The sequence below is a fragment of the Triticum urartu genome, chromosome 3 (genome assembly GCF_003073215.2).
Source record: "Triticum urartu cultivar G1812 chromosome 3, Tu2.1, whole genome shotgun sequence".
NCBI classification, from domain to species: Eukaryota; Viridiplantae; Streptophyta; class Magnoliopsida; order Poales; family Poaceae; genus Triticum; species Triticum urartu.
The window spans coordinates 546,694,284-546,721,377 of record NC_053024.1 but is presented as its reverse complement, the minus strand read 5'-3'; the positions used below and the strand labels follow the sequence as shown (position 1 = coordinate 546,721,377).

The 27,094-nt window shown below is 48.3% G+C and overlaps 2 protein-coding genes across 2 annotated transcripts; both read left to right on the top strand.

The window, feature by feature from the left end:
* The first annotated feature begins 544 nt into the window (after positions 1–544).
* On the top strand, positions 545–12,840 carry LOC125544915. Its single transcript, XM_048708701.1, has 3 exons — positions 545–1,177; positions 11,993–12,165; positions 12,446–12,840. The coding sequence occupies exons 1-2, from the start codon at positions 606–608 to the stop codon at positions 12,162–12,164; spliced, it is 744 nt and encodes a 247-aa protein (XP_048564658.1). The 5' UTR covers positions 545–605; the 3' UTR covers position 12,165; positions 12,446–12,840.
* A 6,069-nt stretch (positions 12,841–18,909) lies between these two features.
* Positions 18,910–19,933, top strand: LOC125548677 (protein LURP-one-related 5-like). Its single transcript, XM_048712235.1, has one exon. It carries the CDS (start codon positions 19,059–19,061, stop codon positions 19,719–19,721), a length of 663 nt encoding a protein of 220 aa, XP_048568192.1. The 5' UTR covers positions 18,910–19,058; the 3' UTR covers positions 19,722–19,933.
* Positions 19,934–27,094: the final 7,161 nt, after the last annotated feature.

Sequence of the window (27,094 nt, the reverse complement as noted above, 5' to 3'; positions counted from 1 at the left end):
TTGCTATTTCCTAATGAAAATATTACTTCTTTATTGTGCAAATAATTTATTGTGTTATTGAATATTTTTTATTTTTACCTATCTTTAATATTTTTCTTTGGGAAAAACTTACAACCTGCTATTTATCAACTGTCAAGGCAGTATAAAGAACATAAAAAGTGATACAGATTACATTCAGATCCATACACCACATATCAGCAACTACAAGGAGTAGAGCGAGCTGAATGAGCGTCACAATTATCGATCCTCCTTTATAGTATAGGCAAATTTTATTGTAGTAGACAATCAAAAAATCGTCATACTAAGATCCCACATGATAAACACTCCAGATCGTCAATCGTCTTTAGGAATTTTGATCTTCTGATTCTTCTATGTTTTCAGTCTAGGTATGAAAATCAGCTATCTAGCCAAACATGTCCTGATAAACCATTACGATTCTAACTCGAAGGAGAAAACACGGTTAATGAGAAAGACAGCAAACTGTACCATTCGGCCCACATGTCATTAGCAGCCGTAATTTCCACTGGACGAAAATAAACAGACAAACAAACCGCATAATTCCCCATCCGCAGTAACCCCTAAACCCTTCTCTCCGCCTCGCCAGGATGCTCCGCCGCGCCGCCCCCTCCGCCGCCACGGCGCTCCTTCGCCGCGCCCTCTCCAACTCACCACGGCCACGCTCCTCCGCCGCAGCCACCGCAGTCGCGTCCTCCTCGGCCGTGAACTCCATCCTCCTCCGCTCCCTCAAGGAGCACTACCTCGAGGTCTCCAAAATGACGCCCCCGCCCAAGATCAGCCCGCCCAAGCCCTACACCATCGTCAAGGGCGCCCTGGACCAGACTTCGGGCCCCGTGCTCCGCCGCAGCTACGGCGAGGCCGGTGAGGAGATCTCCATCTCCGTCGCCAGGCTCTCCAACATCATGCCCCCCGGCGCCGACTCTGACTCCGACGGCTCCGACGGCGCAGGCGGGGTGAGCGGGTCAATCAGCCAGCTCTTCCTCCACGTCGACATCTCCAGGCCGGAGAGCAGCAAGTCGCTGCAGTTCCTCTGTGGATTGTACCCCGACGCCGTCGGGATCCATTCCGTCTGCCTTCGGTCGAAGACGGCCGCGTCTGGTGCGGTGGCGGTGGCCGCGGCGGCGAAGGGAGGTGGCGAGTACCAGGGCCGCATCTTCCAGTGAGTTATTTCTTCTCAATGCGTGCGAATTTGATTGTTTGTAATTTTGTTAACACATGAGCTTGTACGGTAAAGTCAGTGCTTCAGTTTTAGGAGGAATCTAATTTGTTGCGCAATATAAAACTGGTTAATAGGTTATTAGGTTGACCGATTCGGGGAGCTGGTGATCTGGTGTTATATGTGTAGAGGCTTTGTTGACAACATCCTTTAGATTGATTCTGTCTGATAGAATTGAGTAAAACAGATTTTCTATTTGTTAGCTATGACACGACCTATTTGTTAACTAATCAATGTAAGACATAGGCTCAAAGATGGTGGTTTCATTCATAATCAATCGATCATAAATGATGGTAGGCAATTCAAATTGAAACTTTAATAAGGGCACCAAGAAGTAAGAACATCCTGCAAGTGGTGTGAGGAGATATTTCAGCTGCATATTGCCTGTTGTTTTGTATGAAGTAGCTGTTGGCAATGCGTCATGAGAACTGAAAACATGGATATTTTGTGTCAAAGGAAGAGTTTTAGGTATACCAATATGCTCAGAACTTGGTACTCGTATGGGAATCTTTCATTGCCAAGTCCTTTTGTAGTTAGTACTCTGTAGTCACTATCTTTAGAATTTTACATGTTGTGAACAAATGGTGATTTGCTATCTTAGAGATGGTGATACTTCGATAAAGAATCTTAGGCCTGTGGCCCTGCAACAATGGCTGGCTGCCTGCAGACATAGGATGATCTTAATGTTGCATGATGGTATACTTGGTTAAATTACTGCTATCGTGTCTTGAAGGAAATAGGGGTGTAGAATGCATGTGCCTACTTGGTTCCAATATGCACAATGCTGGAGAAGTTCGAATTGAAATATGTAGTATAAATATCAAGGAACCGCATATGTTGGGACAAAGTTTTAGAAAACTGAACTTTTTAGGGGAGAAATTACTTAACCACAACTATTGGGGTGGTCGGTTATAGGAGCCCACCCCAAATCTTGCGTCGCAGCTCAGTTGACAGTGACTCTGACCTGCAGGCACACTGATTCATATCTGATGTGGCAAAATGACCAAGATGATACTGCCTCGTCACATACTCACCTGGAATGGGTTGAACCCAGCCTGGTTGGATCGTTTTTTTTCCGATGAACAGGGGATCCCCCCCGGCTCCATTTTTCATTGAGAAAGCGAAGCCCACAACAAGGTCTTTTACACGGCACATGCCAGAAACACACTCCATGACTCAAGCCAGAAAACACAAATTAACCAAACTACTCTAACAGACTCCTCGACACACACCCAGAACCAGCCACAACTCGGGCACAATAGCGACAAACTGAACAGGGGAGTACATCAGAAACCAGAGAAGACAACATGAATAGCATCAGCTTCCTCCGGGTGCATCTTTTGGTATTCCAGCGTCGTCCTGCCCCCATGCTCAACCTCACTCGCCGTTGCCCTCCAAGATCCGCAACCAACACCGTGCCTCGCCCGACTCAGACTGGTTCCAGCGCAAACGGGATTTTTAAGATCTCCCATAGCTCCTTCAGAAATTTGTCCAGCAGACCCCCTGGCAGCTCCTTGGATATCTTGGTCCATGCTCTCAGGTACCCAAAGATTGGCCCCAGAACCTGTTTCATAGATATCCAGGAACATCTATTAAACACAATAGCATTTCTAGCATTCCACAGCCCCCACAGGACTGCAGAAGAAACAAAGTTAAAGTGAAGATTCTTTTTGTTACATAACCATCTTCTAGCAACCGACTCAAAATCGATCACATCTATCTGAAATATCTTTCTAACAATATTCCAGACATTCCTAGCTACCACACACTCAAAGAATAGATGATACACTGACTCTATCTCTTTGCAGTGCACGCACTCAAGAGGTTTCGCCATCCCTCTTCTCCTTAGATTATCACAAGTCATGATTTTGTTCTGTGAAAACAACCACAGGAAACCTTGAATTTTTTGGGGCACTTTGATATTCCAAACAGCAGGAAGGAAAATCGGCTGCACCCCTCTAAAATTGACAATAGCATAAAGAGATTTAGAAGAATAAACACCGTTCGACTCATATTGCCAGATAAGGTTATCCTCCTCCCCATCTAAATGAATCGATTCAACTATACTACACAGATCTAGCCATTGCTCCATGAGCTCATCAGAGAAAGTCCTTCTGAAAGTACACTTAAGCTCAACACCGTCCCACAGATCGGCAAGAGTTTTGTTCTTTTCTTGAACCAAAAAATAAAGATCCCAAAACTGGGTAGCCAGAGGAGCATTTCCATGCCAAATGTCCTCCCAGAACCTAACTGATCTACCATTTCCTATCTTCCATTTATAACCAAACTTCACAGCCTGTAAAGCCCATATGAAGCTTTTCCAGAATTGTGATGGATGATTATCATGGCAACATAGTATATTAGGATTTTTAGTATTGTATTTACTATCTACTACCTTTTTCCACAGGGACCCCTCTCCTGCAATATATCTCTTAACCCATGCACCAATCAGGCACAAGTTCATGTCTTGCAGGTTCAGGACGCCCATACCTCCATACTCTTTTTTCATACAAATAGACCCCCAATTAGCTAAGTGAATCTTATGTGCTCCTTCACTGTCACTCCAGAGGAAATTTGCCATGTGAGCATTAATCAGCTTAATAGCCCATTTAGGAAACTTAAAAAAGGACAACAGGTACAGAGAAATACTGGATAGACAAGCTTTAATCAGAGTAATCTCCCTAAGTATGAAAGTAACTTCCCTCTCCATCCAGCAATCCTAGCAAGAATTTTATCTATCAAATACTGCAGATCATCTCCACTCAGCCTATTATAATGGAGAGGAATCCCCAGATATTTAATTGGAAATTCCCCCTCCACACATTGAAAGATCTGAATAAAGTTCTCCATCTCTGATCTTTCCATGTTAATAGGGACTAAAGCACTCTTATGATAATTTATTCTCATCCCAGAGACCTGCTCAAAGCAGGTTAAAATCCACTTCAAATTGAGCGCTACTCTCTCATCATTTTCCAAAAACAAAAGAGTGTCATCTGCATATTGCAAGCACATGACACCCCCCCTAACCAGTTCAGGACACAAGCCTTTAATCAAACCGGCTTGTGTCCCTTTCACCAGCATCCTAGAAAACACATCTACCACCAAATTAAAGAGAAGAGGGGATACTGGATCCCCCTGCCTGAGTCCTTTTCCAGTGAGGAAAAAGTCACTCTCTTCCCCATTTAATTTGACTCCCACAGAGCCATTTTCAGTTAAACTCCTAATCCAACACAGCCACCTAGGCCCGAAACCCCTGAGGGCTAGGATCTCATACAGAAAATCTAAATTCACTTTATCATAGGCTTTTTCATAATCTTAAACACCAGTCCTTTTCTCCCAGTAGAATGCACTTTATGCACTATCTCATGAGCTGTAACCACGCTCTCTAAAATAAATCTGCCCCTCACAAAAGCAGACTGAGCCTCAGAGATTAGCCTACCAATAATGAGAGCCAACCTATTAGTCAACACCTTAGTGAAGATTTTAAAAGAGCAGTTTAATAAACTAATAGGCCTAAACTTGTTCATAGTCCTAGCCTCATTTTCCTTAGGAATCAAAGTAATCATAGCAAAGTTAAGTCTAAAGATGTCTAATTCCCCCTCAAACCAGGCATCAAACATCTTCACCAAATCCTCTTTAATCACCTCCCAGAATTCCTGATAAAACATAAAAGGCAGGCCATCTGGTCCAGGAGCTCCATCAGAGTAAGAACTAAAAACAGCAATTCTAATTTCCTCTTCAGTAAATCTCGCCTCTAGACTAGTATTTTCCTCCACAGTAACTTTTTCACCTTCAGTGAAAAAATCAGATTTTAACCTAATATTAGGTCTAGGTTCCCATTTAAACAACTCTTTATAATAATTCACAGCAATTTTACTCATCTCTTCATTATCTGTGACTGGGCCGTCATCCCCATCTAACACATGTATCAACTTCTTCCTCCTCCTCTGGTTAGCCACTGCTTGAAAATAAGCAGTGTTCCTATCCCCTTCTACTAATCTCTATCCCTAGACCGCTGTTTTGCTTTAATCTCCTCAACAAGCCACAGCTCATTGAGTTCTTTAAGGATGACATTCATCCTATTATGTTCCTCTATAGACAACTCTCCAGTTTCCGCTTTAACATCCAGAATATCATACTCAGACATAAGTTCCTTCTTATTTTTTCTAAGTAAAGCTTCTATATTTCTACTCCAGCCACTAGCCAACCTCCTAAAGGTTCTCACTTTATGTTGCCACACATCAATAGTGTTGCAAGAGTTACATCTACTAGCCCACGCCTTATACACCAGATCTTTAAAATCGGGTCTAGTAAACCACCACTTCTCAAACTTAAAGCTACTTTTCCTACTCCTCTGCTCCACCCCAGACTCCCACACAACTGGAGTATGATCACTACCAACCCTAGGTAACACTCTTGAGCTAGCCATAGGGAAGGAGGCATCAAAATCTGTGGTACAGAAGATCCTATCAATCTTAGACATAAGCATATTTTCCTGATTATTTCCCCAAGTATAATTCCTACCAGACATATCAATCTCCAACAGAGACCACATGTCTATCCAGGCATTAAACCTATCTGCCCATCTAAAATCTATATTACCACTACTCTTATCCCCCTGGAATCTTACCAGGTTAAAATCACCTCCCACCATAGCAGGGCCCTCCCAATTCAAAAAGAGGGAGTGAAGCTCCGAGAGGAAATCCTGTTTCTTGTCCTCATACGTGGGACCATAGACAGTAGTAATTCTAGAGACTAGATTAGTAACTTTATCTATCACCACCACACTAACAGAGAAAGATTTGATCTCCCAACTAACCACATCAAAGCAATCTACATCCACCCCCACCAGAATGCCTCCAGCAGATCCAGTAGAAGGGAGATGATTCCAACTAAAATTTCTATTGCCCATTAAATTCTTAAGATAATTCTTAGAGAAATCTTGTTGCTTAGTTTCCTGGAAACCAATAATGCCAGGTTTCAGGGGCCAAATTAAATCCTCAATACATTTCCTTCCAGGGGCCAAGATTCCCCTGATATTCCAGAAAATGTATTTCATTGGAAACGCTTATTGGGGTGCTTGCCCCATCTATTTGATATGACCGGGGTCCATCCCCCCATCTCTACATCCCAATCAGTTCTCCCAGAGCTAATAGTTTCAAACCTACCACTAACAATCGATCTTTCACTGCTACAGCCACTATAATCTATATCCTTCAGATTTTCATTAATTTGGACTCCCACAGAGTCAGTCATATCTAGAATCTCCTCTACTGGAAGAACATTAAAAGGATTGGTTGTGGCCATACCTTTCATAGTTTTGGGCAGTTCCAGATTCTTCCTCATCTTGAACAGCTTAGCCTTCTCCACAATGTTCTGAGAGCTGTCCACCCTTGTGCTTTTCCTTGCTGCTTGTACTGGACCCCAGGCTTTCTGTTTTTTTCCTGTCTTCCTCTTATCTCCATCATCTTGTGGCATGGGTGTCTCGTTAGTTGCCACCAGATCGCCAAAGTCAGGCATAATCTCATCTGGCAGAACACCTTCTACCACATGCTGTATCTCAGTGTGTTCCCTGATCATCCTGTCCTCATCATCTGCTCCAATACTCTGATTTTGTTGCCCTTCATCTCCTCCATTCACTCCCAACATGAATCCCTCAGCATACAAATCTTCTATCTCCTGGTCACCATCAGTATCAGTATTCTTTTCCCCTCTCATTTCAGATGCTAGTCCTCCAGACTCTATCTCTTCCACTGACATTTGCAGCTCAGTAAATATGAAAGACTTCTTTTTCCTGATCTTCTCCAGTCAGTATAACCCCACCATCCAGTCCAGCATCACACAGGTCTGCCTTCCCTGTGGCCTCTAGTCCAGAATCTTCTTCTGCATCCTTCTCATGCATCCCCACCTTTTTCTGATTTCCACTTCCTTTGCTAGCAGTTGTTGCAGGGTGGGCATCTGCATTCGTTTGTTTGCCTCCAGATTTAGGAGCTCCACCTCCCAGATTCTCTCTTCTATCAGTTTCCATGTTGTCTTGTTCATCAGTATCCCCATCTCCATCTTTCCTTGCCTCAGAGCTCTGCCCTTTGTTTGATTTATCCCCCACAGGGACCTCAACAGCAAATCTTACTTTAAAAGTTCTGCCTTCCATTTCAAACATTCTTTCTGTAGGGATTTTAGATGGATCCCTACAATGAACTTTCACCCTAACATACTCAAACATGTTCTGAAACATTCCTTGCCAGTCCATATCAAGGAGTAGCCCAAAAGAGGATGTGCATTGATCTATCACAGCCCATTCACACCATCTGGGGAGCAAACCTCTAATCTGAATCCAGACCTCAGTCAGTTCTTCCATCTCTCCTACCTCTTCCTTCCAGACTTCCACATTAACCACCACATCCTTCTTTGTAAGTCCAAAGCATGGATATCCAGCAACTTGCTCCACTGAGATGTGTGGTGGAAATTTTACCAGGTATGACCACTCATCCAAGGCCCTAATTTGCCAGGGCCAATTGGTCTTGTAAATAGCTGAGAATTCCTTAGTCAGTTCCTCCTTGCTAATATCACCCTCTTCAACAAAAACCACACCACAGTTTTTCAGGACACCAATAGAATTCACACCCATATCAGCAGCTTCCAAGTGGTAAAAGCCCAAACCTGGAGCAGCACTCCCTATATACTTAGCTACTTGGTGAGGTCTCTTCTTGACAGGACAAGCATCAACCTGATGTGCTGTAGCCTTGCAAATGAAACATTTCTTGGGTTTTTCACAGATGGCTCTATGATGTCCCGGATCTCCACAATTATAGCAAGTGACCTGAGCATATTCAGTGAATTCCACCGCCTGTCCCCCTTGCTCACTCTTCTCTACTGTTCCAGGACCTGCAGTCACCCTGTTTTGCCCTTTCTTCTGCTTCCCCTCTTTTCCCTGAACCTGATTCTGACCTCGGGGCTTTTGTTGATTCATTTGCCCCTCTGCTTGTTGCCCTCCTCCAGATCCCCACTGCCCCTGTTGATGGAACATCCCCTGTGGGGGATAAGGCGGAAAACCACCAGCGAACATCCATGGAGGAGGAGCCCCTGGATAGCCGAAGAAAGGCGGCGGATATCCAAAAGGCCCCATCCCCCCCTGATCCGGCGCACCCTGCATCTGCTGCGGAGGGAGAGGTCTCCCCTCACCTCTCCCCCTGCCTCGACCTCTTGCGTTATCAGCCATAGCTTTCTTCCTCCCCCGCAGATCTCTAGCTAATCTCGCCCCTCTGGAGCCTAAGGTAGAGCAGCTGAAAACGATCGGATCTCTGGATCTCAAATCCCTTTCTGCCGCAGGAAAACAATCATCTACACCAAAACTCTTCTTCCCCCACAAATCCTTGCAAATCCAGACTATGACTCCCCCTACTCTAGGGTTTGCCTTTCTCTCACGGGCGCCGCGCAGCGCTGGGTGTGGAGGGGGAGATGTAGATAACTGCTCCCCCCACAGCTGTCCAAAGTAGGTGGCATCAACCTCCTCCCACTCACTGACAGCGGGGGCCACCTGTAAGTCACCAGAACCTGAATCTCTCCTGAACCGCCTCCTCTCCGCGCGCAGCTCGAAACTGAAACCTCCATGCTCTCCAAGCACCAGCAATGGCGATGAAATCTCTGAATCCATCATCCCGTTGGCGTCCAGGACACGAATTCCTCTCCCCCCATTCTGAACACCACTCAATTCCTTCTGAACAACCTCCATTTCGCTCTCTGCGCTCTTGAGGTTGAAACTGCCTCCTCCGCCCACCGCAAAATCAGATCCACCGTCAGCACAAGTGCCATGGCGAAAATCCTCTCTCGCTCGTCTGTGTCGGTCCTCGACATTGCTCGTAGAGCCAGAGTCCTTTTGGCATCGCGCAGATTCCTCTTTGCCTGATTTCTCGCGAACACCAACGCTTGGATCTCTGCATCTGACGCCACATCTCGGTCCCCCGCAGCACTCATCCTGTCGGCCGCTCACCGCCTCCGCTCCCCGACCGCCGCCCTCTGCCTCCTCCAGCGCCGCTCCAATCCCAATTCCTGCCGCAGAGAAACGCACCTGCCGCCCGGGGCGAAGGAACTCAGTCAGGCTCCGAGTCGCTCCGAGGAACGTCGGCCGCGAGGGGCGCGGCGTCACCGGCGAAGTCTGCCCGGCATTCCAGGCGGGAGGCGTCACCGGCGAGGCGGGGGGGGGGGGGGGGGGGGGGGGGGGGGGGGGGGGGGGGGGGTGGGTTGGATCGTTGTCCACCAATATATCATCCCGCACCCATCAAGGCAATGTAAGACCGCGGTTGAACTGTTAATTCATCAAATTTCAGACCAAAGCCCTAATACAACAACAACAATAACAAAGGCTTTAGTCCCAAACAAGTTGGGGTGGGCTAGAGCTGAAACCCATAAAATCTCACAACCAACTGATGGTTATGGTACATGGATAGCTAGCTTACCCCTGTCCATGACTAGTTCTTTGGTGATATTCCAGTCCTTCCGATCTCTCTTTACGGACTCCTCCCATGTCAAGTTTGGTCTACCCCAACCTCCCTTGACATTATCAACATGTTTTAGCCGTCTGCTATGCAATGGAGCTTCTGGAGGTCTGCGCTGAATATGCCCAAACCATCTCAGATGATTTTCGACAAGCTTCTCTTCAATCGGTGCTACCCCAGCTGTGTCACGTATATCATTATTCCGGACCAGATCCTTCTTTCCGTGTCCACACATCCATCTCAGCATGCGCATCTTCACTACACCTAAACTGTTGAACATGTCGCCTTTTAGTCGGCCAACACTCAGCACCATACAACATTGTGGGTCGAATCGCCATCCTATAGAACCTGCCTTTTAGCTTTTGTGGCACTCTCTTCTCTTGTCACAGAGAAAGCTAGAAGCTTGGCGCCACTTCATCTGTTCGGCTTTGATTTGATGGCTCACATCTTCGTCAATATCACCATCCTTCTGCAGCATTGACCCCGAATTTCGAAAGGTGTTCTTCTGAGGTACCACTTGCCCATCAAGGCTAACCTCCTCCTGCTTGTGCCTAGTAGTACTGAAACCACACCTCATGTACTCGATTTTAGTTCTACTAAGCCTAAAACAGACAACAAGTTTGTCTCCATAGCTCTAACTTTCTATTAACCCCGTCCAACTATCATCGACTAGCACGGCATCATCCGCGAAGTGCATACACCATGGGATATCTCCTTGTATATCCCTTGTGACCTCATCCATCACCAAAGCAAAAAGATAATGGCTCAAAGCTAACCCTTTGTGCAATCCAATTTTAATCAGGAAGTCATCAGTGTCGCCATCACTTGTTCGAGCACTTGTCACAACATTATCGTACATGTCCTTGATGAGGATAATGTACTTTGTTGGGAGTCTGTGTTTCTCCAAGGCCCACCACATGACATTGTGCGGTATCTTATAAAAGGCCTTCTCCAAGTCAATGAACACCATATGCAGGTCCTTCTTTTGCTCCATGTATCCCTCCATAAGTTGGCGTACCAAGAAACTGGCTTCCATGGTCGACCTCCAATGCATGAAACCAAACTGATTTTTGGCCACGCTTGTCATTCTTCTTAAGCGGTGCTCAATGACTCTCTCTCATAGCTTCATTGTATGGCTCGTCAGCTTAATTCCACTTTAATTAGTACAACTTTGAACATCCCCTTGTTTTTGAAGATTGGTACTAATATACTCCAGCCATTCTTCTAGCATCTTGTTTGCCTGAGAAACGAGGTTGAAAAGTTTAGTTAGCCATACTATCACTATGTCTCCGAAGCCTCTCCACACCTCAATGGGGATACAATCAGAGCCCATCGCCTTGCCTCCTTTCATCTTTTTTAAAGCCTCCCTGACCTCAGACTCCTGGATGAAAGCCCATCGCTATGTCTCAGACCAAAGCCCTAATCTCAAATATATATGTACCAGCCAGCATGTGGCAAAGCAGCATTCACTCCGGAAGCATATTTGATGTAATTTTCATGAAGTTTAGGGGCATTGCCATGAGGATGGTGGGCGAGGGCGCTGAGTAGCTCAGGAAGCCTCACATTCGAGGCTTCCTGCCACTAACGGGAAAACGAATGGCCTGTGAGATTAAGCTGTTTTTAAGCTTTTGGTCAGGGATAGCTTCTGGCTTATTTGGCTGGTCTATGAGCTCTTCCAAACCCAGCCTTTTTGTCACTCAGATCTGGCCAGTGGACCCTGTAGGTTGGAATTGCTGTTGACCTAGCTGAAACATATGATTTGGGTTGTAACCATGTGCCCCAAGAGTTATGGTTAAGTGAAATAAATTCCATAAGTTGTGGCTTTTTGAAACCTCTATGTCCCAATAGTTATGGTTTCTTGACATTTATTCTAATAGTAAAGATCATTTACATTGTTCTCCAGTGACCCAGTCACCTTTGTTTGAATAGGCCCTCTTGAGAGCGGATATCAATGCAGATGGATATCCAAATTGAATTTCTTATAAGCACTGATCCTAACCCTTCTGTAATAATCGATGAGTTGTCCTGTGTGCTGCTATTGTTTGCAACTTTGCATGGCTGCTTGGATTGTGGTTGCTTGTTTTCCCTGGTATGCAGAAGCATGTGATGTTTAATTTTTAATTGCCCGCTGGTAGAGTAATTCGGTTTGTACTGGTGCTAGCCTTGTTTGTACATGATAATACTAACAAAGTAACAGATGCCATGAGTGTTAACTTGCTAGGTTTTATTTATAATTTATCGAAATTTGCGTTTGGGTTGACAGAGAGTTGGATGAGAAGGTGCGTGATGCATTCCATTTTTACATTGAGGCCCGTGGCATAAATGAGAAGCTCTTCCCGTTTCTACAAGCGTGGCTCTATGTGAAGGACCACCGCAACCTGATACGCTGGTTTAAGAGTGTGGGTGCAGTCATCAATGAGCCAAAGCCCGAGTAAGGTGTGTTACCGTTTTCCTATGTGCATTGCATCTTGCAATATCTCGTCTGCCGCATCTTTCTTGCATTGAAGTTCATGGGAACGAATATTGCTGTCACTATAAATCAGTGTGTTCTGTTACGTTATTGGGCTGTTAAGGTAATATTATGGCTGTTCATGAGAAAATTAGTGCAAGCATTGTCAGTTGTAATGCTACTACAACGAGTTATCAGTTTGAAATACAATCACTAGTATGAGCTGGGGTACCTCATAGTGTTGATGTACAGTTTTATGCTTTTCAGATGACAAGTATGCCTCGCTCAAGATCACCCGTAAGGCGACTGCGGAAGTTGTTGCCTGTTGGGAGAACCCAGAGGATTGAGAGTAGTGCTAGTAGTATAAAGTTGGCTTGGGTACAAGATAGTGCCATCAACTAATTAATATATATTGCCTTGTCTTTAGTTTTGACTGTACCACTTCGGGCTTTGGAGGATGCGTGATAGTGCCACTGGAGGGCTTAATTGGATGGGTGTTCATTGCATGTCGCTAGCCTCTGTGATCCGCCGCCGTATCACATCCTGAGGTGGTTGGCAGGTTCTCAATTATTCCACGACCGTGGGTCATACTTGTGCATGGCAATCATGCATCCTTTTGTGCAAAGATGCGTGCATTTCAGATAAACATTTTTCTTGCTTTCTCCGGCATTGTGTGGGTAGGCTCATCGAATAGTGATGCCGTGGCTTCCAGAAAAGCTATCATCGCCGTAGTACAATCATGCGCCTATTTTGTTGCCTGAATGGTGCTTTAGTCCTCTGTTTTTTTTTTTTGTGCCTGAATGGAGCTTTAGTCCTTCGTGTATACCACGCTAGTAAACATCTGTGATGCAGAAACAACGAAACTGTCGGATGTCTTTCCCGCAGAGAAAAAAAAAAGAAACGGTCGGTCGTCTGAGAATATCTCAAGACAGTATTATTGTAGATGAGACGCTGTCAACCTAGATGTATGCTCATTCCCATCTGGGTTCTGGCCTTCTGGGATACCATTAATGTTAGGCTCGCTCCTCGCAGCCCACAGCATTTCTTGGCTCTCGGCGGTTCAGGATCAAACCCTTAATTTCGCTTTCAGGCTCAGGGTTGAAGGTTAATTTTGGGTAATGTCTCGACGCCTAAGACTAGTCACAGTGGATCCTGCTTGCCTGCTTCCATCCGTGCCCCACTCCATCCTACGGCTGTTTTTTTCTTCTTTCTAATCTAATCATCTCCCCCCCTGATTTTAAGGGGGTGGGGCCGGGCCTTATTTTGTTCTAATCAAACCATGCCACGTATGCGGGAGCATGGATGGGCGCACGCCGGGGGAGCAGGCAAGTCTTGTCCAGTCACAGTGAGAGTAATTTTGGCAGTAACATCGAATCTAATTAAGCAAATTTGCTTATGTAGCAATGAGTTAATGAGGAGAGAGATAGTTTGAGTAACTTAGCTAGTTACTGTAATATCACATGTCCCAATGCAATACGAGTCTATAACCTAATAAATAAGGCTTTGCGTGTTACCATACTAATGTTACTACTCACTATGAAAATAGTAACATAGTCTAGGGATATGTATATGTTACTAGTGCATGTTACTCTCCATTTTGACAGTCTATAAGATCGGCCAAGCATGACGTCAGCAGACTGCATAGAGGATCAGGCCAACCATTCGGCCGCCATGTCAGCCAAGTTGCTGCCGCCTTACACGCCATGCGCGTGCTTGTTTTAAGTACACGCCAAGGCAACACACAAACGTCATGGCTGGGAAACAAGCTAGCTCTACTACTACAAGCACGCACAGTGTATCGGCTGCTCCGGTCACTCTCTACCGTAATGATATGGATTAGAGAGCCACTAGCTTGACCCCGGTGCCAGAACCACGACCAATTAATTGACCATGAACAGCAGCCTGGCAATCGACGGCCGTCCAAAAAAAAGTCGAAACACGTGGAGTGGTTGCTCACTAAACTACTAGGGCGCCAGATCAGCCCTAGGCCCCAGCTAGATAGGGCTGCTCCCCGGGTCACGCACGGCACGAGAGGAGCATAGCATAGCACGGCGACCGGCGAGCGGCCGCCGTGGAACTATCCGGAGCAGGGAGATAACGGGGGCCCCAAGGATCGCGCGCCCATGCCTCGTGTCCATGGCGACGTGGCGACGTGGCGCATGGCGCGTACCGGCGGAGAGACGCGAAGTGTGCGTGCGTATAATGGCTGACGTCAGCCCGGATCTAACCTGCCTAATCGGGATAAACTCGAAGGGGGGACATGATCCCAAAAGGTTTGGCCACGCGCCGATATTTCCATATTTTTCCCATGCCCTCTTCATGACGACGACGTGATGCGCACGGCTGATGATGACCTGCTCACGCGCCCGGGGAAAAGGATCATGACACGGAGCGGGTGGTCTGGTATGATGTCTGCGTGTAAAGAATTGTTAAGTTTCGCTTGAAGTCTGGTTAATGGACGCCCGCCCACGTTTGCGCTCCTCTAGTTCACAAACCTATGGCACGACCCTCAAACAGTGCATCTCAATCCGGATCAACGGAACTCAATCTCATGGAGATGGACGACCAATGATGCTTACAGCGCAGCCTCTGCGAACAGAATTTTCTTTGCTGCAACCATCAAGCAAGACTTTGCCAAAATGGCTTGAAACTCTGAGGCCCCGCCGAAGTGCCAGTTCTTTGTTTGGCTGGCGATTCAAGGACGTTGTCTTACGGCTGATAACCTTGTTGAGCGTGGGTGGCCACATAACCCAACCTGTTTGCTATGCCAACAAACTCCAGAGATGGCGATGCATATATTGGCGACCTGCCCATTTGCGTAAGGGTTGTGGCTTCGAGTGCTTGACTTGTTGATGATGCCGAGCGACATGGCGCTGCTGCCCACAGATGATACCCTCCCGGGCTGGATGACACGCACTTCGGGGAGGCTCACGAAGGACGCGAAAAAAACTTGAAGATCGATCAATGCGCTCATTTGATGGTCACTATGGAAGGAGCGAAACGCCCGTGTCTTCAGCCAACAAGCCTCTATGATTGGTCAGGTTCTTTTCAACATACAGGAGGAAGCAAAGATATGGATCGATGCTGGGAGACGTCGGGTGATAGCACTAATTGAAAGGCCCAGGGAGCCTGGTTGAGGGCTAGTTTAGAAACAACAACAACAACAACAATAACAACAACAACACCACTATTCTATTCCCCAACCCCAACCTCCGCCACTCCTTGTTTTCTTTCTGGTTACCCATTTGTAACCTTTTACTCCTAATCGCGACGAAAGCAACCAAGCTGCATTTCGTCAAAAAAAAAATCATTGCAGTAATGCTATGTAACTGACGTCTTAGTGAAGAGGATGAAAAACAAATTCACTCCTCATAAACAAAAAAAATGTTGTTTGCTGGCAGTTTTAGTTACGGCACGAGATCAATTGATGGCAGCTTCTACTCGCTTTTTCTTAAAAAATATATCTTTTCAGAAACTGCCATGCTGTTGTGAAGAAACTGTCAACCTCTATAGAACTAAAAGGGATTGGCTAGGTGCCAGTTGACTGAATTCCTAATTTGGGTCAGTCAACTGTTCTCCACCCTCGATCTCCGATCTAACGACTGCCAAGTCGTCTTCAACCTGCCAATGCATCTTCTTCCAACCATCTGACGGAGCATCGGCCGAACCGCCGGCCACCACCACCCGTGGCCGATGGCGCTACCGGGCAACCTCGACGCCCCGTCCTTCCCGGAACCTCCTCCCACCACCATGCCGCTGCCGCCTTCGACCATCCCTCTAGGCCCAGGCCTCGCCTTTTCTTCTCTCCAGCAAACCTTCACCATCACCGTGCTGTCCCCCCTCCCCAACCGCCGTGCTGCCTCCCCCCTCCCCCCCCCCCAAGATAGATGATGGGATAGCCAGCCCAGCGAGCTTCTTCCTCCCCTCCGGCGAGTTCTTCCTCCTCTCCTGTTGTTTCTCCGTTCAACCAAAAACCGACTGACCGCAAATTTAAAAGTCAGGCGATTGACATGTATCTATTATGGAACTAAAAATGTCATACAGTATAAAAGTTCGCAAATGTCACTCACTCCCAGCAAACGTTCGCCAGACAAGAGGGTCCTATCATTGGATCGCGCTGGTCCAGGCTTTACCGCGTGCGCTTGGTGCGCGTGCTTGCTTGCCGTGGACAAAACGGGATATGGCTGAGCTGTACAACAAAACCTGAAAAACCAGTGACGTCAGCGTATCCCTGGTCGAGGACGGTACGCCGTGCTCGATCCATCGACGCAGGACTGCAGGATCAGTCGCCGCCGTGCCGAGACTCCAATTTTCTCTCGAGTTCGGTGTATGTATGGCACGCCGTGCATCGAACCCGGCAGCGTCAACTTGATCGGTCGGCGCTTCCGTTAGGTCCGTCCACCCATGTGCACGTACGAGGCGCCCAAGATGTACGCGTCATCACGTTCACGTAGCGTACTCCATTGCCCCATGCTGTACTCTGTCTACACGTTTGCTGCGGTCCGAGGAAACAATCCGGCGGCGTAATTAATCCTCACGCGCAGTCCGCGCCATACGCCGGCCGGCCACCGTGGTCGCCGCGCGTTGCGCCAAGTCGTCGTCGGCCTCGCGACCTCGACGGCATGGGAATGGGGATTGTTGGCTTGCTAGGTGCCTAGGGCTGTGGACGTGGCTGCGCCGGCTAGCTAGGAACGCACCTCGATCGTACTCCTGTCGTATTCGTGCGTTCGTCCGGGTTCAATGCTTGCACCGCCACTTGTTGGGTGTTGGCCAGAGAGTGCCACTTGTGCGCCATCCGTTCCGTACCACAGCGCCAGCGAGGCGAACCTGCGGAAGAAAAACCCGGCCCGGAAAACCAAATCTTATGACAAACCATCCACCTACGCCTTCAAACGATGCCAAGAAGCACCATCACAGCGAGGGCGAGGCATGGAGAGGACAAACCATCTCACCACCGTTAACTATGGACTAAAACCTAATCTAAAAACTTCACCCTACCACCACCGGTCCGAAACAAACAGGGTCCCTGCCCCTCTTGTCACCGAAGTGGCGAACAGAGGGAGTGAGAGGCCCGTGATCTCGCCGGCGAGGAGCTAGACCACCGGCGCTGCCCTAGCTCCTAGGATTTCGCGGGAGGGAGGCAGGGAGAAAAACGCTTCGTGAGATACAATCTAACATTTATTGTAGTTATGTCATTTGATTACTACCGTGTGTTGAACAACTTTCTAGAATACACCCTATAAGGCTTATCTCATTTCATATGAGAAATGCCAAGAAGCAATACAAATTGCCGTGAGTGGCTACGCCGCTACTCCCTCCATTCTAAGTCAATATTTTGTTTTAAATTAGACTTTTTCTAGTTGATCAAGTTATAAAAAACTACATTAACATCTAGAATATTAAAATTGACTCTTACGATTCCCACAGTTTATCTTTATTCCTCCGTTTTGTGAGGTCCACACCATCAAGTTTGGTGGCCATTCCCACCTGCTCAAAGATCCTCTTAAACCATCCTCGAGACACCGATGACAACTTCAACCCTAATCTAAACCTCTAACTCATCTCATTTTTGATTTTGCCTTGACTCTGTCAACAACATTTGTGTATGTGACACTGTGTCACAGCTGCTACTGGCTCGAATTAAATCCCGTCTTGCATTGACACCGCCATGCCCTCAGCGGCTCGGTCTCCTGCCCGGTGCCGTGGTGGGCTCCAACTCGTGCTCACCAATATCAAGGAAGATGAGATAGAGAAGAGGAGATTGTTTTCAAGTCATCAACGGATGCCAATGATTACAAGCTGTAGCCTGAACGATGTCGTGGTGGGCTACAACTCGTACTCACTAGTATCAAAGAAGATGAGTGAAAGAAGAGGAGATTGTTTCCAACAACAAAAAACCCGATTATCGGTGAATTCAATTTTAGTCAACACGAAATTAACAAATCCGTTGCAATATGCTAATATATCAATATGTAGAACATCAAATTAGTCTCATGATACTTTTCTAGTCATCCTCACCCTTATTCCTCCGTTTCGTTGGCTCCACACTATCCAGATTGATGGCCACCACCGCTTGTTAAAACGTTTCACTAAACCACCCTCGGTTTACCGATGACTCCTTTGACCCGAACCCTAATTTGAACCCTGGTCCATCTCAAGTTTAAAATTGCCCCGCCCCCACCAAAAATGCTAGGCCTGTGTCATTGTTGGCTTCGGCTGAAATTACGTCTCGCCACGCCTCGGCGCCGCCATCTGCTCAACAGCTTGGGATCCCACCCAGCGCCATGGCGGGATCCGACTCGCACCCACCGTTATACTCCCTTCGTTCCTAAATGTAATTCTTTTTAGAGATTCCACTACAAACTACATACAGATGTATATAGGCATATTTTAGAGTATATGTTCACTCATTTTGCTTCGTATATAGTACATAGTGGAATCTCTAAAAAGAGAGGGAGAGAGAAGAGGAGATTTTTTCCAACAAAAAACCGATTGTCGGTGAATTCAATTTCAGTCAGCACGAAATTAACAAATCCGTTGCAATATACACATATATACTCCTTCGTATCGACCTTTTAAGTTGTTCACAAGACCCGTCCAATGGACCGAGTGCATGCACCTCCGAAAGGACGAATGCGTTGCGACATCAACACTCTGATACCCCACCACCTTCGAATCTACACCGACCGTTCTCACTTCATCCCTACTGAACTGAACGCCAAAGCGGAGCGTGTGGTCTCCTTCTATATATCGTGGACCTCGGAGCCTCGAGCTCCCGAACCTTACCAAAGCAAGCAAGCAAGCAACGAGAGCGCGCGCCCCGGCCTTCGAGCACAGGCAGCTCGCGCCCGCGCAGAGGGAGAGGCAGCAGCTAGCAGCAATGGCGGTGGTGGGCGAGGAGTACTGCGACCTCAAGGAGCGGCTGCTCACAGTGCGCAAGACCTCCCACTTCTCCCCCGGCGACGGCTTCGCGGCCTACGACAACCGCACCGGCGGCCTCGCCTTCCGCGCCGACACCTACGGCCGCGGCCACGGCGGGGGCGCCGCCTCCCCGGGCGAGCTCGCGCTGCTCGGCCCCGCCGGCGAGCCCCTCCTCACCGTGCGCCGCCGCCGCCCGTCCCTGCACCAGCGCTGGGAGGGCTTCCTGGGCGCCCGCGCCGACGGCCAGAAGTCCCTCTTCTCCGCCCGGAGGTCCTCCATTCTCGGCGGCGCCGGGCGCGGCGCCGTCGTCGAGCTCCTCCCTTCCCCCGCCTCCGCCGCTGCCGCCGAGCTCCGCGTCGAGGGCTCCTTCGGACGGCGCTGCTGCCGCGTGGTGGCCAAGGGCGAGGACGGGGAGGAGACGGTGGTGGCGGAGATCCGGAGGAAGGTGGACGAGGCGGCGCGGGTGGTGATGGGCAGGGACGTGTTCGTGCTGCGGGTTGGCCCCGGCTTCGACGCGGCCTTCGCCATGGGTATCGTCCTCGTGCTCGACCAGATCGCCGGGGACGAGGCCGACGGCGGCGACGCCGGACAGGATGTTGCCGTCCACGCCAGGATTTGGTGATCCGAGAGTAGTCTGTTTCTTGGTTTAGCCGTAGACAGTTGGTGAACTTATTTTCTCCCAACTTTTTCTTCCTCTGTGCTCGTGCCCCTGCCCTCGATCGACAATGTACAATACGTGCTGGATTTGTTGCTGAAGTCTGTTTTTTGTATCTAGCAACCGCCGGTTTAGCAGAAAATTTCTGCTAAGAATAAGATCAGCATCACTTGGAGAAACTGTGTTGGATCTCGCAGCTACTGTTCTATCAATTTCTGCATTCCGGTTCCGGTTGCTAGCCGCTGTTCTCTTCTTTTTCCAACAGTCTGGACTAACATCGTTCAATATCCTTTGTATGCACAGGTAATCTACCTCAGCTGCTTTACTCGAAACACAAGATATCCTTTTCATTTTCAGTCAACAATGTGGAAACTTTGTGTGGTAGCATACTAGCCAAGGAGTAGTTAGTGATGTGAAAGAGTGCAAGTTGCCCAAGAAAATTGGGAGTATCCAAATAATGGAGATACTCTCTGTGGCGCAGAGATCGCAAAGGGAGGTCTAACTGGTTGATTGGCCCCTAGCTTCCCACAAAGCAAAGATGCCTGACAGCGCGCTGTATGTGCTGTGCTGCGTGCACAGTGCACGCAGAAGCGGCATGATACACGTGGGGATGTAGAAATACCAACGACAAGCACGTCACGTACATGATCCAGACATAAAAACTATACTCGATAATGATAATAAAGATAATCCAGCAATAAATCAAGGACAGCGAAACGAATCCGCGAGCGAGCGCGCGTTCGGTGTATGGATGATCTTGCTTGGCATAGAGAATGACTTCATTAGCAGATAAGACAAGCAACTTAATAATACATGAGTACTCCTCCCTCCGTTTCAAAATATAGGCCTTTCTAGAGATTTTAACAAGTGACTACATACGAAGTAAAATGAGTGAATCTACACTCTAAAATATGTCTATATACATCTGTATGTTGTAGTCCATTTGAAATGTTTAAAAAGAATTCTATTTAGGAACAGAGGGAGTACGTTCTAGTCTACTCGGTATGGAAATGGAATGCACTGCTTGTTTATGTTCTTTTGCGTGTGCCTTTTGACGTCAGCTGCAGCACACTTGCATGCTCGAACAATTCTTTCTTTTTGAAGCTGCATGCTCGAATTATTCTCCTCGTTATTTTAGGCTTGATCAGGTCCGGCCGTACGTGTAGGCTCTGCAAAAATTATAAGAGCAAGGGTTTGTATATTGCGCGCCCTCCTGTTACGTTGCATGGGCATATATGCTCCTCCATCGATCCCACGCACGCGCGCGCGGGAAGATACGGCGATCTCCCTCCTTCCCTTTTGCGCTAGACCGCACATGATAATGCTGCCGAGCATCCGCTACCGCTAGCCCTCCCTCCTACCGGCTACCGCTCGCTGTTGTTTCCAAGTGGTTCTGTTCCCTTCCGTCCGTCGGTCGGTCGGTCGGCCGGCCATCGATTCGGTTGGTGGTGGTCACAGGCTCACAGCGCAGGACAGGAGGTGAGGTGATGATCGGATGTCCTGAAACCGACCATCGGTATGCAGTGGCGGGCAGCCAGGCAGGGGAAGGGACAGGGTCGGCACCGCCGCCATGAGCACTTGCCGGTGCATGCTGTTCCACGGAATCGGGCCCGGCCGGCCGGCACACGTCGCCAACAGCGAGCGTGATGTGATCGCTCACCAAGTACTTATCAGGCGTGCCTACGGTACGAAATAAGACCATCTCCACCGCGCGACCCTAAACGGACGTCTGATTTAGCCGGATTTTGTCACTTTGGGGTGCCGACGGAGTTCGTCCGTGTCCGGTCTTGTCCATTGGATCGTGCGTGCGTCCATTGCGCGGCCACACCCTAAATCACGCCCGCGTTGGACATGATTTAAAAAATAGAAAAACGTAAATAAAATGACTAAAAAAATTAAATAAGCGCAGTTTAATAAACATAAAATTTAGTTAGGGTCGTCACGGCCACAAAATGGCCTAGTTTCACTCCAACTTGACATAATTAAACATAAAAAAGAAAATAAAAAACGGCCGCCGCCAGCGCGCTCCTGCCCGTGCCTGTCGATGCCGTCGCCGTCGCCGTCTTCAGTGGCCGCCGGCGTCGTCGTCGTCGTCGCTGACGAGGTCCACGTAAGCCGGCGGCGTCCAGAGGTGGGCCGGCGGTGCGTGGTATACGGGGGCGGGCTGGACGGCAGGAGGTGCCAGCACGATCTCCTCCCGTGGCGACGCCTCCCGCTCCGGTGACCGCGGCAGAGTGGCGCACCAGTTCACGCCCACGGCGGCGGCCATCTCCGGTGCAGTGCAGGACCAGCCCCACCCCTGGCCCAGCAGACCCAGGTGGAACGCGGCCACCGGCTCCTCCTCCATCGCCTCCTCCTCGGGGATGGCTACCTCGCCGGCGGCGGAGCGGGCCATCATCTCCTCCAGGCCCTCCCATTGCCGCTCATCGTGTGTGTACATGGAGTCCTCCATGACACGCGCCATGAGATGGGCCTCCTCCTCCTCTGTCATGCGAGGAGGTGGTGGTGGAGATGGCGAAGGCGACGGCGAGGGCGTGGGCGTGAGGCCGCGCACCAGCCTACGCCCCGCGCTGGGGAGCAGGCGCTGCGCGCTCTCGACGTGGCCGTCGCGGCCCAGACGCCGTGCCGGCGACGAAGGAGGCACGCCGCACGTCGTGCTCGTTCTTGAGCCAGGTATCCCAGAGGGAGGAGTCCGGGGCGTACCTGTCGTTGTAGTACAGGTCGTCAGGGAGGAGGCGGCGGCGGCGCTCGATCTCTTGACGGCGTGCACGGCCGCTCGCCAGGACCGGCGGGATCGGCACACGGTCGGCGCTGAGGTGCCATCCGTTGGGGAGGTGGACGTCGCTTCAGGGGAGCGGCGTCCTCGTCTCCCAATAACGGCGGCACACCGACGCGCGGATGTAGTGCCGGTCGCGCTCGCCGGCGAACGTTGGGGCAATGGAGAAAGCGGGCGGTGCGGGGGCCTGGCATGGGGTGATGCGGCCTCCTTCTTCAAGGAGCCGGCGCGGCGCCCCGACGAGGAGCCGGCCTCGCGGTCGTGCTTCCCCTTGCGGTTCCAGAAGCCCATGGCTTCGAGGTGGCCGGCCGGCGAGCTCGACAAGGGATGGCTAGGGTTTAGCGCGGTCGGGTTTCGAGGAGGCCGCGGGATGGAGTGAGGCAGTGTGGACGACGACCGGTCCACGAGTTCCCCATTTAAGAAGGACGGCGACCTTCCACTGGATCGATGACAGGCGGGGTTGGCCACCCGTGCGCATTGATGTTGTCGGGTGAGAGGTAGGTAGCCGCCCCGCCACGCGGCCAGACACGGACGAGCGGCGCGTCCGTTCGGTGTCCGCGACGACCCAAACCCGACGCAAAGATGCGCTCGAAATGTGTCGGCCCGAACACAAAACGGATCAGATGGGTCCAGACCGTCGCGCGCTGGGCCGTTTCGTTTGTCCGTATTACTCCAAACGAATAAGGTCGGACAGGATAAGGTCGCGTGGTGAAGTTGGCCTAAGTACCTGCCAAAGTTTCCTCAAGGCCATGATCAGATCAGGGAACGCTAGCTAGCTAGCAAAGAGTTGTTGCACGTTTTCATCCTGATGAAGAACCTGGGGGAGCATTCCTTCCTTTCTCGCACTCGCGAGGCTGCAGTGTCGGTCGTCAGTATAGTGTGTGGTGTGTACACAGGGCATAAATAAATTTGTACGACTAATACGTGTGGTGTGGGCTGTTTAATAAAGGTGCATGCTACTGTTGAATTGGTTCTCCTCTCCGGGAACTTTTGAGCGCGACGGGACAGATGGTCGTGACTCGTGAACGTGCTTAATTATATATACGACTGCAGGCCACACATGCTTAAATTTTTCTCTCTAGCTACCAAATCCTCTTGAAAAAGCAATGGAATTTCACTAGTATTTTCCGTGTTCTCCGCGGTCCTGGCACCTTTCGCCTTTCTTGACAAACTCCGCAAACGCATGGAGTGAGTGAGTATAAACTATAACCGGCGAAAGTACGTCGCTCATACGTACATACGGCCACCAAAGCCATGTGTTACTCCTGCTTGTGCTTGGTATGGTAGTGGACATGGGTCGGTTCAACAGTGCAACTTGCTTGAGGAGCACCGTGTAGCTTTCAGACGCGGACATGGAATGCATGCAGTGCACTTTGAGCCAAGATTCTTGGATCACAAGGTTGCGTTCACAAACATCTGAAACAGAAAAGGTATCCATCCCATGGAGATTGTTGCCCGTGTTCTACGTGCCTAGCGACCCTAACGCGTCTTCTCCCGAAGGAGGGAAATATACACCCGTTGGCTAGCTCTGAGATGCCAGTGCACCTGATATGGAAAAAAACATACCATTAGCAATTGTAAAAAAAGTTTAAAAACATTGTTTCAAGAAAATTTTAAAAAATCTGAACTTTTTGAAAATATACTTGACCTTCTGTTGTACCCGTATAAAAAGTTTCGTCAATGAAAACTTTCATAACTTCTGGGGAAAAACATTTTTTAGGACAAAAAGAATGAACAGTAACTTGTACTCCCTCCGTTTCATAAAGTAGTGCATATAGATTTTTTTTTGAAAATTCAAACCTCATAAACTTTGACCAAGCTTGTGCGAAAAAAATTACATCTAGAATGCCAAACATATGTCATTAGATTCATGGTAAGAGGTAGTTTCATATTTTATATATTTGAAGTTTCTCTATGAACTTAGTCAAAGTTTGCAAAATTTGACTTTTCAAAAAATCTATGTGCGCAACGTTATGGAACGGAGGGAGTCTATAGTGTCGAATTTGTTTTTTTTCTGCCCACAATCAAAGTTATTCCTTGGCAAAAAATTTTACACGAGTATAACACTTGATCATGTTTGTTGCCAAAAAATTTCAGGATTTTTTGACTTTTTTTGCACTTACTATTTAAAAAGGAAAATCAGATGCACTGACACCCGAGAGTCAAACATCTACCTCCAATCCTAGAAGGACTATTTAGAAAACGGAAATCATACCGAGTGAATGTTTTCTGGAGTGGTTTTTTGAGGGAAGATTGCTTGGTGCGTCTGATCCCACGTGCGAGTCTCTAAGTAGTGACATGTGGCAATTCCCGCCGGCGCACCATTCACGCTCATGGCCGACACAAGCTTCCCCCCAACGCACCATCCCAAGTGAACGTCCCCGTGTTTAGCATGGCACTCTCATATGATGTAGCATGCAGGGGCGGAGCCAATAGGGGGGCGAGCGGGGGCCAGACCCCCCCTATGGATCGGCCACCCCCATGGATTTTTAGCGGGGGCTAATACTAATCTTCTGTGTAATTGTTACTTAGTACCTCACCCATTAGCAAAGTATAGGCCTTTTCTCTGTGCGTCCCAACATTGTTGGCTGGCCCAAGCCCAAAACAAATGGTTCCCGTGAGTGAATTAGACGCATCAATCCAATCACGTGATTCACGCGATCGATCGAAGACCATATGTAATACAGGCATCTACACGTACAACCGTTCGTTTCCATTCTGTGTCGTTTGACCTAACCACGCTTCAACTGATCTCTTGTTGCCGCCGCCGCCGCCCACGACAGGCTAGGGCTTAATCAAGCGTTGACGTCGGCCATCATCGCCATGCTAGGGAATAGGCGCACACTATCTTTCGGAAGCGTGAATCCTTCCATACTTCGTCGAGCAACGTTGACCATCGATGGTTACCACATGCCTGTGGTCTACGGAAACAACGATCATCCGTTATGACGAGCAGATGGGACGAGCTGGGCCTTAATTCCATACTCTAGCTAGGTATGCATTCTTGCAACTTGGTCACTTTTTTTTTCAAATACAACGCATATTGGTTCTAGATGCTTAAGTATGTCCGTTGTCGATTGATTTTCCATGCAAAACTATATGAATGCAAGCTAAATCCTGCTATTTAGTTAGACAATGATCGGTCATGTTTGTAAACATACATATGATGATAATGTTCCGTACCAACGTACTTTATGCTGTATTTCAGAATAATATGATTACCAACTTCATCTACATGGCGTGCACGTGGAGTTGTTCAATACTATAAGCTATAGCTAGACCTGCACCGACAGCAAGTAATATCGGGATTAAAACTCTTATGTAGTTTGTGAGACAAAATATTTTTCGCCTTCATTGTTGTCTCGCCCCCCCATGCCTAAATCCTGGCTCCGCCCCTGGTAGCATGATAATTATTGAAGCATGTATGACAACTTCTTTTTTTTTTGAAAAGGAGGTCATCCCCGGCCTCCGCATCGGAGAGATGCATGCGGCCACTTTATTAAAAAATGACGAATCAAACAAAGTCTGGTCTACAAAGTACAGCTCACAGAAGAAGCAAAGAAATAAAGAGTACAAAGCTCAAAGCCGCATCCGGCTGGACGGAGATTCATTAAGGACCTATCCTATGCAGCGACCGCCATCCAAACCGATTGAAAAAAACCGTGTTGCCATCTCCCATCGGTTGCACCCAGTAGCCAACTGCTCCCTGGAGGCCGTAGGAGTGAGTAATGACCACGTACAGATCCATGTCATAGCCCTGAATATAACCTACAATAAATTAATCATAGGTCTTATGTTAAAAATCATATCATTCATGCAGTTCCATATAGCCCAAAGAAGTGCGCATATTCCAATCCAAATATTGGACATGATATGAGTAGTCACCCCATTTAGCCACGTTCAAACAACGTTTCAATGCTATCTGGAGGAATAATATTAAAAGCTACATGAACAGACTGCCAAAGTAACTTCGCGAGAGGGCAATCAAGAAATAAATGTTGTATTGTTTCATCATGAACACAAAAACAACAACGCGAGCTACCTACCCATGTCCGCCTTAATAAGTTATTTTTGGTAAGGATAACTTGTTTGTGAACAAACCACATAAAAATCTCAATTCGTAAAGGAATCTTAACTTGCCAAATGTGAAGCGATCATCGGATTGGGCCAGAATTTATAAGATCTAAGCACATCGACTTAACCGTGAACACTCCGTTACTCGTTAGCTTCCAGCTAAAAGAGTCTCCCTGATCTGATAGGTGAACGTCCATTAACCTCCTGACAAAGTGTAGCCAGGAGGTCCATCGTTCCCCTACTAGAGACCTCCTAAACTAGATATTTAAAGGTACCGCCTGCATCACCGTTGCTACGTAATCTTCCTTACGTTGAGCAATATGATACAGGGAAGGATATTGGAGAGCTAGCGGTGTGTCACCTAACCACGTATCCTCCCAAAACCTTGTTGTTGTTCCGTCCCCAACAATAAACTTCACCCTATGGAAGAAGGTTTCTTTCACTCTCATGATTCCCTTCCAAAATGGTGAATCGTTAGGTCTTACAGTAA